Source organism: Miniopterus natalensis, chromosome 3 (genome assembly GCF_054644295.1).
Source record: "Miniopterus natalensis isolate mMinNat1 chromosome 3, mMinNat1.hap1, whole genome shotgun sequence".
Lineage (NCBI taxonomy): Eukaryota > Metazoa > Chordata > Mammalia > Chiroptera > Miniopteridae > Miniopterus > Miniopterus natalensis.
The window spans coordinates 62,119,019-62,134,323 of record NC_142083.1 but is presented as its reverse complement, the minus strand read 5'-3'; the positions used below and the strand labels follow the sequence as shown (position 1 = coordinate 62,134,323).

Here is a 15,305-nt window from a genome sequence, read left to right as displayed (position 1 = left end):
GAGATTTTATTAGACTGCCAAGTGGAAATTTCATATTTGGCTGAAAGACCAAGATACATTCAGTGGCTTTGGACATATACACTGTGTAGTCCTTTGGGTAGAGTAGCATTGTGGAGAGTCCCGGAGCACAGTGAAGATCTGTACTATGGGAGGCTCACTCAGACTGGGAAGTGTGGTCACTTGTGAGTTACATGTTCAGTTGCAATATTTTTGCCCTCGTGTTGATTCAGGGGTAAAGCTCATTTAACTTACTCCTTAAGATTTTAAATGGTAAAGAATGAGTCTCTGAGGACAATTCTTAAATGAACCTGTCTTTTCCTAAAGTATTCATTTAAGTTTATTCTTTCCTCAATGCCTATCTTTGCTGTAATTGGTAGAGTGAGGCTGGATTGTGCAGTGGATACAATGGCAAGTTACCATAATGAAGTGTCCTGACTAAGTACAGAAGGTGGATGGCTGAATATTTTATTAATATTCAAAAGATTTTATATTAAAACACGTACTGAGATTTTTTTCTATCCCGCTATCATAATAAGGTTTTTTCTCAAGGAGGAGGTACTAATATGAAACCATCACCCTCTATATTGATTTAATATTCTTCAAGGTGCTTGAATTCATTAATATCTCAAGGGATATTGCTGATCACTGTTACCTTAGGCCTATTATATAGTACCAGAAAAAACAAGATATACATAATTTAATAGAATTTCATCTAATAAATATATTTAAAGTTCATCTCTTCCAAAAACAGCATTTTAATTACATCCAAATTACATTCATTTTACATATCAACAAACTCATTTCCATAGGAAGCTAGATATTAGAAAACAGATAGAAATGAAAATAAGTTTATTTTTTAAAGTCCTTAACTTCCAAATTTAGAACACCATGAACTGCTAAATATATACCTAAACAAAATGTAAACATTATTAGAGAAACACAAGTTGCTCTAATGGGAAAAGAACTGTAATACATATACAGTGGAACATAATTCACATAGGCTCATTTTATAGGTATGTCTCAAAGTATAAAACAAATTTTTAAAAACCAAATAACTACAAATACAGGCAAAAATCACAGCTGACATTCTAAACTAATGTACCAACATATAATGCTTTCCCAGAGAAAGTAGAAGGGTTCTCAAGATTTTATGTTGACCTATAATTTTTCACTTCTTTGTTCTCAAATACAGAAGCTGATGACTTGAAGTTCTTCTTGTCCTTAAATTAATTTCATGTTGGTTTTTTGCTATATAGCAATGACCCAAATGTATCCTGAGAAGTGCTATCAAACCTGTTCTATTTAGAGCTCAGTAACCAAGACATTTCTTCCTTTTTTACCTGTATCTTTATTTCCCTTTGAAAAGCCTCTTAGGAAACTTTATCGACAGTGGTGGTAAAGAGTTCAAACCAAATAATCCTGAAATGGCAAAGAAGTAGTTGGCACTAACACAGTTTTACAAAAATTACCACCACCACCCCCTTTTATTAAAACATTAAGTGCAAAAAAAATCATATCCAAAAACATAAGCAAGATAAAAAGTACTGGAAAGCAAATAGAAGGCATTTGGAATTGTGATGCTTGTGGGCTTCACTAGCAAACTATCACTAATTGTTAAACTTTTTTTTTTAACTTGTATAATTTAAATTTTAACTTGTCTAAATCAAGTTTCCCTAGACAAAACAAAAAGGTCATAATCACTATGCTCATATAGAGATGTGTGACTGTTGTAACATGGGAGGAAGAAAGGGGTATGGTACACATCAGGTTCAAAGAGGCAGAACCAGGAAGAACACTAAGCACTGAATCAGATCTGGTCACAATCAGGGAGGAACACAGCCTTCCTTCAGACTTACTGCATTTCATAACTGTAGAAAAAGAACATCCCTCCTTTTTTTCTTAATCTTAGGCTAAAAATAGCAGAATAAATAGTCCTTAATCAGCACACACTATTTTAAAAAGAAACATTTTTTAATTTGGTTGTTTGCTTTGTTTCCTTGTTTGTTCTTTAATCATAAATCTTAAGAGCTGACTCTTCTAAAATGGTGCTCAGATGTATTGATATATTCAGGCCTTTCTTCAAAGTAAACAACTTAAATGGGGGACAACTGCAAGAGTGTCAACAATAAAAAATTTAAATGAAAAAAAAAGCAAACAACTTACTTTGCATTAAAAAAAATCAATAAGAATTATAATTCAGTGTCTTAAACAAATAAAATATTCAACTTCAAATTAAGTACATTTAAAATAACTGCTGTTGTGTCAAATGAAACTTTTATTCAATTAAAAACATACAATTAATAAACATTACATAATCATTATGTATGATCACTATTAATATTATCCTTTTCTGTTTTATATGAAGATAGTGGATCTAAAGCAATACTCTAAACCAAAAAGCCCATTCATAACACACAACCCATCTAAGTTTTTGAAGTCAGTGCATTCAGTGTTTATAAATAGGCATGATATTCTTCTGTAGCTAAGTGTTCTAGAAAGGTTTAAAAAAAAAAAAAGATAAGTAATCTGAAAGATATTCTTAATGATCACAAATACTGCCAGTACTCAAAGTCAAGAACGGTATAACCTGAGTATCAGTCAATCAGCTGTGGTTTTTTCTCCTGATGGAAGGCGTTCCCATAACTGTAGCAACTGTTCCCCAATCTGAGGTTCTAGTTCCTAGATAAATCAAAAGTCAGAATAAACATTAAAATAACTAGATTGAATTTTTTAAATCACCAATACCTACACTGATAAAAATGTAAGAAAACCACTTTAAATTTATTTTTCTAGCAGCATATGCTAAATGTATATGGTATGCATTGCTCTAATTCTTTGCTTTAAGATTTATGAACTTGACTTCCAGATTTTAAGACTGTAGTTAACCTGCAAATATCGTAACTACCTGTGACAACTTGGTAAGAGATTTCCATGGAGTTCTGCTGGAATTTTTTTGTATCTGGAAATAATGAATTTTGTTTCTAATGAATATTTAGCAAAAGCACCCAGCTTGAACTTTATAAGGTTTACTGTAAAACCTAGCATATTAGATGTTTTGGGGGTTTTTCTTCAAGAAACTATCTCAGGTAACTATATAATAGTCTTATCTTAGGTATTAGATTTATTTCAAAATCACTATTTAGGATAAAAATTAAAATATTCTTATACAACTGAAAAGAATGTCAACTACAGTCCTCTTGTGACAAGATGTGCTTTAAAAAGAATCCAAACACTCTTCATATGGTAATCTGAAGCAAGTCACACTGGTTCAAATAAATTATTAGCTGTGTGACCTTAGGCAAGACTAATTTCTCTGAGTCTTTTTTATCCTACATAAAATTGGGCTAATAATTCATTATATACATTAAATTAAATTACTTCATATAAGCTGCTAGTACAATAGTCCATATATATGTTAATTCCCATTACCCTAACTAGTCTAAAATGCATGTCAGCAGCATCATGAAGACAAAGCAAAACATAATAGAAATAGAACAAGCCACAAAAATATAAAAAGGTTATTTTTTACATTATGTAACTGGTTAAAGCTATAAAGGAGTCAGAGGCTGTTGTTATCCTTAGACTTGTAGTAAAATTACAGTACTTCATAATTACACTGTTTTTATCACCCTTAGAAAGATAATAGGAGCCTCCACTGAATATTTTATATATACAATGACAGAAAGAAGTCAAATTTACAAATTGTTAAAAAAGCAATGAGCTCTGTAAGAGACATTTTCAAGTAGGTTTTTACTAGCTCCTTTAGAAATCTGAACCACTATCTCCCACCATGTGCATGTGGAAAATACGATATATATTCTTACATTGGCTCCTCAAACAAAACACTAACAGCAAAACAAAATAAAAAGAAAAGTAGAAGGAAATATTGAATGCCATTGTATACCTGCCCATCTCTGCTTATCTGGACTTTCTTGTTATCATTCCAAGGATTGAGTAAATGGTGTGCAAACTGAAAGGGAAGACTTTCTTTTCGTATCCACTCCACCTTAAATACTCCTCCTAGTCCAGCTGAGCCCCAGTCCTGGCTCTTCTCCTTTCCTATCTCAGATGACATCCTAGAAAACCCCTGTGGGTAAAATGAGGCAGAAGGGTGAAAGTGAGGATGATATTAAAATGTCTGAATTTATTTTATCTGAGAAAACTCAGAGGTTTTTCATTTTTATTTTAAGGTAAAAATATAATATAAAAATAATATATAGCTAACAAAAAAAGGGGGCATCTGTAATACTTTCAACAATAAATTTTTAAAAAGCTACTTAAGTGTTTTTTATAAAAAGATATATTAGCAAATTTTATAGGAAAGACAATCCAGCCTTTCAATATAATTTCAGATATGATATTTTCTAAATAATGTTTCAATAGTTCTAAGCCCACATTTATTCCATGATAAATGGATACACTCTAACCTCTAAGTTTTTATTTCCAAAAATTAGAATATTAAATACTAAATTCATTACTTTGCAAATTTAGATATACATCAAGATGAGTTAAGACACACATTCAGTTTCTTGATTGTCAATACTAACTTCCTTGACCTATTTAAATAAACATTTTACCAAAAAGTCAAGATTCTCATTACTTTTAATCTACTCGAGAAATGGTAAATCTACGCTGTCTTCAGAAGCAGAAATTGTTTATCTGGAGTGGCTCTGGTAAGATAAGGCAAACACAAAGGGATCCTTATTTATCACTCCCTTGAGGAGGTGCAATATATTTCTCATTCTAAGACTAACAAAATGAATTCTTGCAATCCAAAGTCAGGGGTTTTTGTTGTTTGTTTTTATAGTTCCTAAGGCTAGAACCCCTCTTTCAAATCTTTGTGTCCTCTCCAGTGTATATGGCCAAATTTTCAGTATATATTTATTTAATTGAAGGAATGCCTCTACAAAATGATGTAGGGTCTAAAAAAATATCAAAAGAAATATCACTATGAACACAAAGAGAGACTTCCTATGTGTAGCCTGATGGAAATGCTAGAATGACCTTAGTAATTATTTGAGGGGAAACTCCGTTTAAAGAAAAAAAAAAGGTTGGGACAATATAAGTACAACTTCTTATGGATCTAAGAAGAAGATCCTGGGCCAGAATTAGCTACTTTGCGGTGGATCTCTTTTAAAAGAATAATAAAATAATCATGTTTCTTGATTTTTTTCTGTCTGACTTATTTCGCTTAATGATATTCTCAAGATCCATCCATGTTGTCTCAAACAGCAGTACTTCATCTGTTGTTTGTTTTTATCTCTATGATCTAACCTGCAGCAGAAGAACCCTTACTATTTCAGGATGGCTCACCTGGAAATGTCCAGATCCTTGAACAGAAAATACCAAGTAAACCATGCTGCTTTCCCAAAAGGCTCGATTTAGCTTCCGCTCATTACTAGGGGTTGTAGACCAAATACCCTTCTGTTGAGAAATTTCAAGGTTTCTCAAATTGCTACTCTTCATTATGAAGTATCGAATAGGCATGTTTGGTCTTGGTGAAGGAGATTTTGACCCCTATAAAAGAATGCATAAATTCTTGAAAGGTAATTTGACCTTTCGGAATCAATAGGCTCCATTAAATAACATCTTCATGAACATATAAACCACAATATTTTACCAAATATTCAACAAATGCAAATAGCTCTGTCATTCACTCCTGAAAACCTACACAAGGCTCAATCAAAATGAAGTTAAAGAACCAAAACCAAGTACTCAGTTTCAGAGCACTCAAAATCCCATATCAAGAAAGGATCCTGGATTGCCAACTTTGACTTATACTCCAAATGTACTTTCAGAAAATACTTTAATAAACTTCAAAGTCTGGAAGCAAAACACATATTGCTCCAGCTTATTGCCTGGATTCAGTTTTCAGGCAACAGTGCAAGGAAAGGAAACAAACAGAAACCAGTGGTCTTGCTGAACTGCAGAGATAGACCAAGGTAGTTAATATTTGCATGGCAGTAAACGAGACAGCAGAAAGTTGCACAAAAAGTGAGCTACTGGGGAACTGCAGAGGGTTTCCCACAGTTTTTGTTAAGTACTAACCTGAACACAAGTGAGAAAAAATGACCTGAGGCCAGAAAAAGACCCAAAGGAAAGCAGTACACCAAACAATTCTGAGTGCTCTCATGTATGGTTGGGAATATTTCATACGATCCTCGGCCAGAATGGAAAGAATTTGTAATACACAGGTCATTAGCCACAGAAATATGACACCTTAGTATTGGAACTAAATTACTACCAGATAAAAACTGCTCTGGACCCACCCTAGCATTGCTTAAAAGCAAATCTTAAGCTGACTGCCACTAACTTAACTGTGTACCAGAAGGCTAACACTATTTAAAATAATACAACAAAAATCTAGAAGCCAAACAAAATTATGAGGAATGCAAAGAAACAGAAGAATAGGATCCATAACTGGAAAATAAATTAATCAACAGGAACAGATTGAAGTGATGCAATTAGGAGACAAGAATGTTAAGTCAGTTATGATAAATATGCTCATTATGTTCAAGAAAGCAAAGGAAATAGGAACATGATGAGAGGAGAAATGGAAGGTATTTTTTAAAGACCCAAAGGGTGCTCTAGAGATGAATTTACAGTATTTGAAGTGAAAATACACTAGAAAGAATGCATAGTAGATTAGACACTACAAATAAAAATATCAGTGAACTAAGCTAGAGAGCCCAGCCAGGTGGCTCAGTTGGTTGAATGTCATCCTATACAACAAAAAATTGCTGGTTTGATTCCTGGTCAGGGCACATACCTAGGTTGTGGGTTCCGTCCCCAGTTGGGGCACATATGGGAGGCAAACGATTGATGGTTCTCTCTCACATCAATGTTTCTCTCTCTCTCTCCCTTCCTCTGTCTCTAAAATCAATAAAAATATCCTCCAATGAGGATTAAAAAAAACAACAGCTAGAAGAAAAAAAGACACATTATATACAGAGAAACAAAGATAATGATAGTAAACTTCCCATCAGAAACTATGTAAATCAGAAGATAATGACATGGCATCTTTAGAGCAATGAAAGAAAACCACTGACAATCTAGAATTAAATACACAATGCAAATATCTTATAAAAATAAAAGTGAAAAAGACCTTCCAGACAAAAGCTTAAAGAATTCAATTCCAGCAGGTCTGTACCAGAAGAAATGTTACACAAAGGTTTTTGGGCAGAAGTATATGATCCAAGATAGAAATTCGTATCAACACCAAAGAATAAAGAGTACAGAAAATAGTGAATATTTAGCATATATAAAAAATATTTTTCTGTATTTTGGCAAAAGATAATTGGATATGTAAGTAAAAAATAATACAGTGTGGCATTTATAACATATGTAGGAATAAAATAGATAAAACCAATAACACAATTAACTGGAGGGTAAAATAAAAGTACCCTGTTGCACAGTCCTCAAACTATATGAAAAATGGCATAATATTGATTTGCAATACACTAGGGAAAACTAAAAATGGCTTCACTAGTGAATTCTATCAAATGCTTAAGTTAGAAATAATGCCAAATCTACACATTCCTTCTAAAATATTGAACTGGAAGGGATACTTCTCTACTAACTTTATGAGGCCAGCATTACCCTCTCACTAAAACCATAGAAAGAAAATACAAGAAAAAAGAACTACAAAGATCCCTTATGAACAAAGATCATTTAACAAATCCCTCATTTAACAAATTTTTTGATTGAACAAAATTAAATACAGCAAAATTTTAAAAATATAATACACCATGACCAATGAGGTATAAACATTAGACAATCAATCAATGAAGTCCATTATAAAAACGGACCAAAAAAAAGAATTATGTTATCATTTCAATAGATTTTTTAAGAAAACACTGAACATAATTCAATGCTTATTCATAATAAACCCTCTCAGCAAACTAGATCCAAAAGGTAAAATCCCACAGTTACATCATTCTAAATGGTGAAAAATTTAATCGCTTTATTTCCCTCTTAGGTCAAGGCAAAGATGTCTGCTCCCAACACTTTATTAAACGTTACTGGAAGTTTTAGCCAAAAAGATAAAGGCAAGAAAAGAAATAATCAGCATCTACATGAGAAAGAAAAAAGGTAGAAAACATTTATTAACAAATGGCATGATTATCTGAGTAGGAAATCCTGAGAAAATACATAAATAGAAGTAAGTGAAGTAAGATCACAGGATACATGGTAAATATACAAAAATATAACATATTCCTTTATGCTAACAATGAACAACTAAAAATTAAAATTTTAAAAAACAGCATCAAAACTATAAAATACTTAGGGATGAATTTAACAAAAAAATGTGTAATATCTGAACTCTGAATTTACAAAACACTGTTAAGAAAAATTAAAGAATTTCTAAATAAATGCAGATATATACCATGCTTATGGATTAGAAGACTAAAAATTGTTGTCAATTTTTTTCAAGTTGATCTATAGATTCAATGCAATTCCTCTCAAATACCAAAAAATATTTTCTGTAGAAACTAACAAGCTTTTTCTGAAGTTTATATGAAAGAATAAAGAACCTAAAATAGCCAAAACAATCTTGAAAAAGAAGAAAAGAGTTGGAGAAAAGATATTAACTGATTTCAAGATTTACTATAAAGCTACTATAATCAAGTCACTGTAGCACTGGCAAAAGAGAGGTATGCAGATCAATGAAACAAAATAGAGTCCAATAAGTAGACCACATATTTATGGTCAATTGATTTACGAGAATGGTGCCAAGATAATTCAATGGAAAAAGAAAAATCCTTTCAGAATATGGTACTGGAAGAATTGTATAAGCAAACACCAAAAAGTTGATCCTTGACCTATCCCATCCTATAAATCAAAAGTAACTCAAAATAGATCACATAGCTAAATGTCAGAGTTCCAAGTATAAAACCTCTAAAAGAAAATGTAGGAGAAAATCTTTGTAATCTTGAGTCAGAGAGAGATTTCTCAGAACACAAAAAACATGAACCATAATAGAAAAATAGATGGAAACAAAATAGAAAAGAAATAGATCAAATGGACTTCATCAAAATTAAAAACAGTTTCTCTTCAAAAGACACTTAAGGAAAAAAAATGCAAGCACAGACTGTTAGAAAAAATTTGCAGAACATACCTAATTAAGACTTGTATCCAGAATATATTTTCAAAACCTCTTACTACTTAGTAAAAAGACAAACAAAAAAAACAATAAACAGCCCAAAAGAGTTGAACAAAAATTTGAACAGATATTGTACCAAAGAAGATGTAGGAATGGCAAACAGGAATATGAAAAGATGCTCAACATCATTAGTCGTTGGGAAATGCAAGCTAAAATTAAAACTACAATGGGATATCTGAAATTAAAAAGGCTAATAATATCAAGTATTGTCAGGAATATGGAACAATGGAACTCTCATAATACACTAAAAAATATGAATGAATTTCAAAAGTGAAATAAGCCAGTCACAAAAAGCAACATACATGATTCCATTTACAGAAAATTCCAGAAAAGGCAAAACTCTAGGGACAGAGAGTTCAGTGGCTGCCAGGAGCCAGGAGTGATGGGGATGTTCTGTACATGACTGTGGCATAGTTACATTATTGTATATATTTCTCAAAATTCACTGAATTGTACAGTTCAAACTGTTAAATTTTATTGTGTATAAATTATACCTTAATAAAGGTATGTAAAAATAAAAAACCCTAAACCTAAGAATGTTAATCCAAAAAATATTTCTTTCCCTCTTATTTAACAAGCGTGATTCAGCAGACATTTTCACAGAGCAGAGCACAACATACAGTACAGCAAATAATCCTAATCAAATACTTACTCATGTACTAACAACACAGGAAAGTAAAAGTAAATATATTCTAAACATTAGAAATCTTTCATATTATAAATTTTTAAAAAAGATACATAGTTCTCAATTCCCTATCAAAATTTCCTATCTTCCTAACCCCATCCTGTCTTGTTTTATAGTATATCCATTAAATTGATAAAATCAATTAACAATTGGAAAAAACATCATTTTTAATTCTGAAATTATAACCAAAAAATAAAAGATAATCTTCTTGTTATTTGTTTAAACAACAAAAAAAAGTTCTAAAGATATAGAAAGGAAATAATGAACTGCCTAGCTACATGCCATCAGTGAATGATCTGTTAGTTTTAAAACACATCAAGATGATAATAACTAGAAAAAACTGGCAAGAAAAAAGAACTCCAAAAATTTACTCAAGGTGTCTCAAGTTTGCCAGCTTCAATATATATACCTAGAACAGAGCCCACAATTAGTGATCAAAAATAATTGATTTATAATTTTGTCTAAATATGTAATATTAGATATGCTACAAATGTGTTCCTTGCTACACAGATGTCTAGATGCTCTACCTTTCCTGAGGATGGAGGAGAAGGGCTAGCACAAGGACTTGGGTAATCTTCTGTAGATTTCGCAGAAGCCTGATCTGATCGGTCATCGGTGCTTCGTTTCGGATGTAAAATTCCTCTATCTTTGTACTTCTGAGGTGGGTGTAGTGCTGGAGATGGAGATTTCATCAATACTCTTGAGTGAGAAGGAAGAAGCAAAGACAACTCATTATATGTAAGTTATATATAAGTTCATAATAAAAAGCAGATGCCATTTCAAACCAAAGTTTTAAGGACATTATAGTTGATAAGAACATTTTTAAAAAGGGAATTTCATTCTTCTGTTACATTTGGGAGTTAAGAAACAGTTGGACTATTAGGGTACACTTTACAAAAACAAATAGGCAAAAATACATTTAAAACAATCTACAAAAGTCTTTTACTTAATATTAACAATTATTCAACTATTATTTCCCTTACAAAATTCCTAACCTCTTTTATGATGATATAGGAGAGGGCTTTAACTATTATATTTTATATTAACATTTAATGTCTTTTAAACATTATAAAATTATTTAACTACATCTAAGCCAATGGCCCTTATGAAAATATCACCCACTCCACTTCCCTTCCACCTTCATAGAATATCTTAGAGCCAAGTAAATAGATTTTAAAAGCATACTAAAAATTACAGTAAGGTAAAGTAGAAATAATACTGGACTAGAGTCAGGAAAGAAGATATCTAGGATAGTACTAAATTTACATCTAACTAGGTATGTGATCCTGGGCAAGTCTCTTAATTTATCTGAGCTTAAAAAGTATGTCTTTGTGGAACAACCAGACATTAAAGAAGAAAAACGAGTATACTTCCTAAAGTCGTGCAATATAAAGTTGAGAGTACCACCCATAAAATATTCTTGCCCAAACACTGGATATAATCAAGCTCTGAGAGCTAACTATCAGTTTACATGAAATACTTAGGGTATAGCAATAAGTAATGCCAAGAACAAATAAAGACGCAAAGCCAGAATGTGGTACAGTAAGTACTTAGCATCATCAACAGGTTCTGTGACTTTAAGCAAAATGATGTATAATGAAACCAATTTTACCATAGGCTAATTGACATAAACAAGAGTTAAGTTACTATAGCATCTCATCAACGTTATCATGAAACACTCTGAATGAAGTGATGTTATTCAAGGACCTGATGTGCATCTCACAATACCACTGACCTAGTTTCTTCAAAAAAGTCAACAGAGGAACTTCTCTACATCACAAGAGACTCAAGAAACACAACACCCTAATACAATACATAAACCCTCCCTGGATGTTAATTCAAATAAATCTATAGAGAATTGGGGAAATGATCATTTTATTGGGACTGATAATTGGATTTTGATTATGTAGGTAAAGATTTTATAGGATGGAGAATATTTTAAGGTTGAGGTGTAGAATGTACAAAGCTTCAAATAAGAGTTGAAGAGAGTTTAATTGAAAATATAAGCAGCCCTGGCCAGTGTGCTCAGTTGGTTGGAGCATTGTCCCATATACTGAAAGGGTTCGATTCCTGGTACCTAGGTTACAGATTCAATCATCCCCGGTCAGGGTGCGTATGGAAGGCAACTAATAAATGTTCTCTCTCACACTGATGTTTCTCTCTCTCTCTGACTCTCTCTCCCCTCCTTCCCCTCTCTAAAAAAATCAAAAAAGCATATCCTCGGTTGAGGATTTTAACAAAAAGAAAATATAAGCCAAAATAGAATAAGTGACTGTTTTTGTATTTATCAAAGGGTATTTTTGTTATATTAAATATAAATGAAATTCACTGACAAAAATAGTATGCTTTTATTTTTTAAATTATCTGATCTATACCTTGCCACCCTAGAGTGAAAACTCTTAACTACAAAAACCTTTTCTCTAAGAAGTAATCCCACAAAGATTATGCCTTCTCTCTTCAAAACTAAATCTTCCTACCCGACCAGGCACGGCTCAGCAGTTGAGCATCAACCTGGGATCCAGGTGATCGGGGTTCGATTCCCGGTCAGGGCACATGCCCAGGTTGTGGGCTTGATCCCCAGTTGGGGGCGTGCAGGAGGCAGTTGTTCAATGATTCTCTCATCATTGATGTTTCTATCTCCCTCTCTTCCTCTCCTTTCCTCTCTCTGAAATCAATAAAGATATATTTAAAAATAAATAAATAAATAGATGATAGATAGATATCTTCCTACGAGTCCTCATTCTATTCCTCACCAAGATACGTCAAATCTAGGCATCATCCATTAATTCTACCAAAAGTCTAAAAGTAGGTAAAATTCTATATACTGTTGTTCAACAGGTAAGAGAATGAAAAATGTCAGGCTGCAACTTATAAGGAAATGAAAATGCTTGATCCTGGTATCACAAGGGGAGAAAAATGAATTTATGAGACAACCAGTTTCTAAGTATAACTAATAATACACTTTATAATGCTGATTTCCCTCTGTATTTCCAAATTTTATCAAATGAGTATGTATTCTTTTATAAAGGAAAAAGGAAGCTCTTTTCTGAAAAATGTGTGTGCACGCATGTTTGCATGTGAATATAAGCACACACATAACACACACACAGTCTCTATGAATCTAACAGGTTTTTATAGACAGGCGTAGGAATAACAAGACCACATAAAAATTTCTATGGAAATGTATTTTCACATTCTAAATGTTCATTGTTCAAGTCAGCTTTCAGAACAATCTTCTCAAAAACTCGGGGGGTCTAAGTAAGAAAATTGTTTTTTACTATTCTCCTTTTGTTTAGGAAGGTCTACATGAGAAAGGTCAAGGTGCACACATTATGTAGTTTTCTTGGCAACTGGCTGAACTGTTTCTAAAATTTCATATCTGAAGAACCTGGAAACCACTATGTATTATTCCTCTTTCACTGAAGAATGAACTAATAAAACCTTTAGGCTTCACTGAGATATGCAAAATATGATCAAAAGGTATCAAAATCCCCATCTGATCATTGAAAAACAGTATCACAAATCTTTTGTTTCCATTGTTTCTATTTTCAGTTTTTTACTAGTGAAATCATATTCTTACTACAGAGACTTTCTACCAATATTGCCAAAACTAGCATCACAGGAAAAATGCTGTCTTTGTTATCAACAAGGTAAAAATCTTTTTCTGATTAAAAGAAATTTATATTTGATTCTACTAAATGTGTTTACAAGAAATATTTCTGAATCCATGGCCAATCATTCATTATAACCACTATCATATTATATTATATCATAATACATTTTTGGATAAATAATTCAATAAGAGCTTTCTTATTATTGACAATCATATAATAAATAAAAATATCACATCTAATTGGTAAATGGCAGAAAGAATAAAAGAATTTGGTTAAATTGAAACAAATTTTGTCACAACAATAAATTTATTTACTTACTTATTATATGCCTCTCCTCAATAAAATGTAAATTCTCTGAAGGAAGAGATCTTTTCTGTTTTATACACTGCTATATCTCTCACACCAAGAACAACAGGCATTCAATGTGTCACTTATTGAATGACTGAATGGATGATTTTTCTATAGGAATACTAGTCAGCAATATTGATATCAGTAATACTTGTGGGTAGAGATTGTTCTTTTAAATGGCTATAGTCAATACTTCTTGCTGTAGGATACCTAGGAAAGATGTCACCTGACATATATTAACTAAAATGTATAATAAAAAATGTTGCTATCTTTTTAACAGACCCTAAACTTGTGAATTCTTGAAATTAAACATTTTGAGTTTTTCCTCACAAAAAAAAAATTCTTATTAAATAACTCACATACCAGTAGCCTAAAATCCTCCATATTATCTTAATACTTATAAGAATTATGTTTTAAAAGAAAAAAATCTCTTCCCATTTTATTGTGACCTTTTTGTGTGTCTTACATTATAAGGATGTAATTTCTAAATATTATAAAGCACATAATTCACTGATAAATAACTTCTTTTCCTGGAAAAAAGGTCTCGTTTCAAGTTATTAATTTACCTTTCTGCAGTAGTAGAATCATCAGAAAATTCAGTATCTGCTGAAGTTTTCCTACTATTATTTGACCTCCAAGATGATGCCAAAGGAAGTTCTTCTGAAGACATAGGCCTTGGCCTTTGGCCAATCCCAGATGGTTGTTGTAAACCTGCAGACTGTTCTTCAGTGCTTAAAGCAGCTATAATTGCTCTAATGGTAGCTTCATCAACTTGAGACCACGGTTTAGATGGAGCTCTCATTCGACGTAAAAATAAGCTGTGCCACTTCTGTCTGAGCTGCAGCAATAAACTGGCAGCCTATAATAAAATAGTTTCCTCAGTTCAAATATACTTGTAAGACACCTATTTGTTTATTAGTTAAGGTCTGCAAATGTTTCCAAAGAACAAGCTTTACATTTCATATAAATTTACTACTAATTTCACTATTTTTATTGCATAAATAAAATAAAATTTCTTATTTACCATATTTGAAGCACAAAATCAAAACAGTTTAATGAGAGAGACAATATGTGGTAGAGTGTGATTAATATGGAAAAACAACAGCAGGGTAAACAAACAAAAATACATTTAGTTCCATTCATTTTATTTAGTGCCTGTGGAACATCCAAATAATGATGTCCAAAAGGCAGCTGGATTCACAGGTCCAGAGAAAGGCCTAAGCTAAATATAGACTTGGTAGTCATCAATGCAAAAATAGTTACTAAATCTACATGTAAAGTCTCTAGAGATTGTGCAAAGACAGTGAAAAGAGCAAAACACGGAGTGCTAGAGAACATCTAATATACAAGGCACAAAAACATACACAAGAGTCAGTTAAAGAGCCTAAGAAGAAATGACCTCTCTAGAAAGAAGAAGAATCAGGAAAGATTAATGTCACAGTAACTGGTGACAAAGAAACTGGGAGAGGGTGAGGAGGAAAAATGGGAAAGAGAG

The 15,305-nt window shown here is 32.2% G+C and overlaps 1 protein-coding gene across 3 annotated transcripts in view; it reads right to left on the bottom strand.

The window, feature by feature from the left end:
- Positions 1-696: 696 nt before the first annotated feature.
- The window catches only part of YTHDC2 (YTH N6-methyladenosine RNA binding protein C2), a 62,392-nt gene continuing 47,783 nt past the window's right edge, over positions 697-15,305 (bottom strand). For 2 of the 3 annotated variants that reach the window (XM_016224928.2, XM_087815496.1), the window contains 5 exons: positions 14,377-14,669; positions 10,376-10,547; positions 5,314-5,517; positions 3,905-4,087; positions 697-2,679 (listed from right to left, as the gene is read on the bottom strand). In XM_016224928.2, the coding sequence (XP_016080414.2) occupies positions 2,599-2,679; positions 3,905-4,087; positions 5,314-5,517; positions 10,376-10,547; positions 14,377-14,669 (933 nt within the window). In that variant the 3' untranslated portion in view covers positions 697-2,598. The remainder of the gene's footprint in view (positions 2,680-3,904; positions 4,088-5,313; positions 5,518-10,375; positions 10,548-14,376; positions 14,670-15,305) is intronic. The other variant, XM_087815495.1, reaches the window with a different exon arrangement.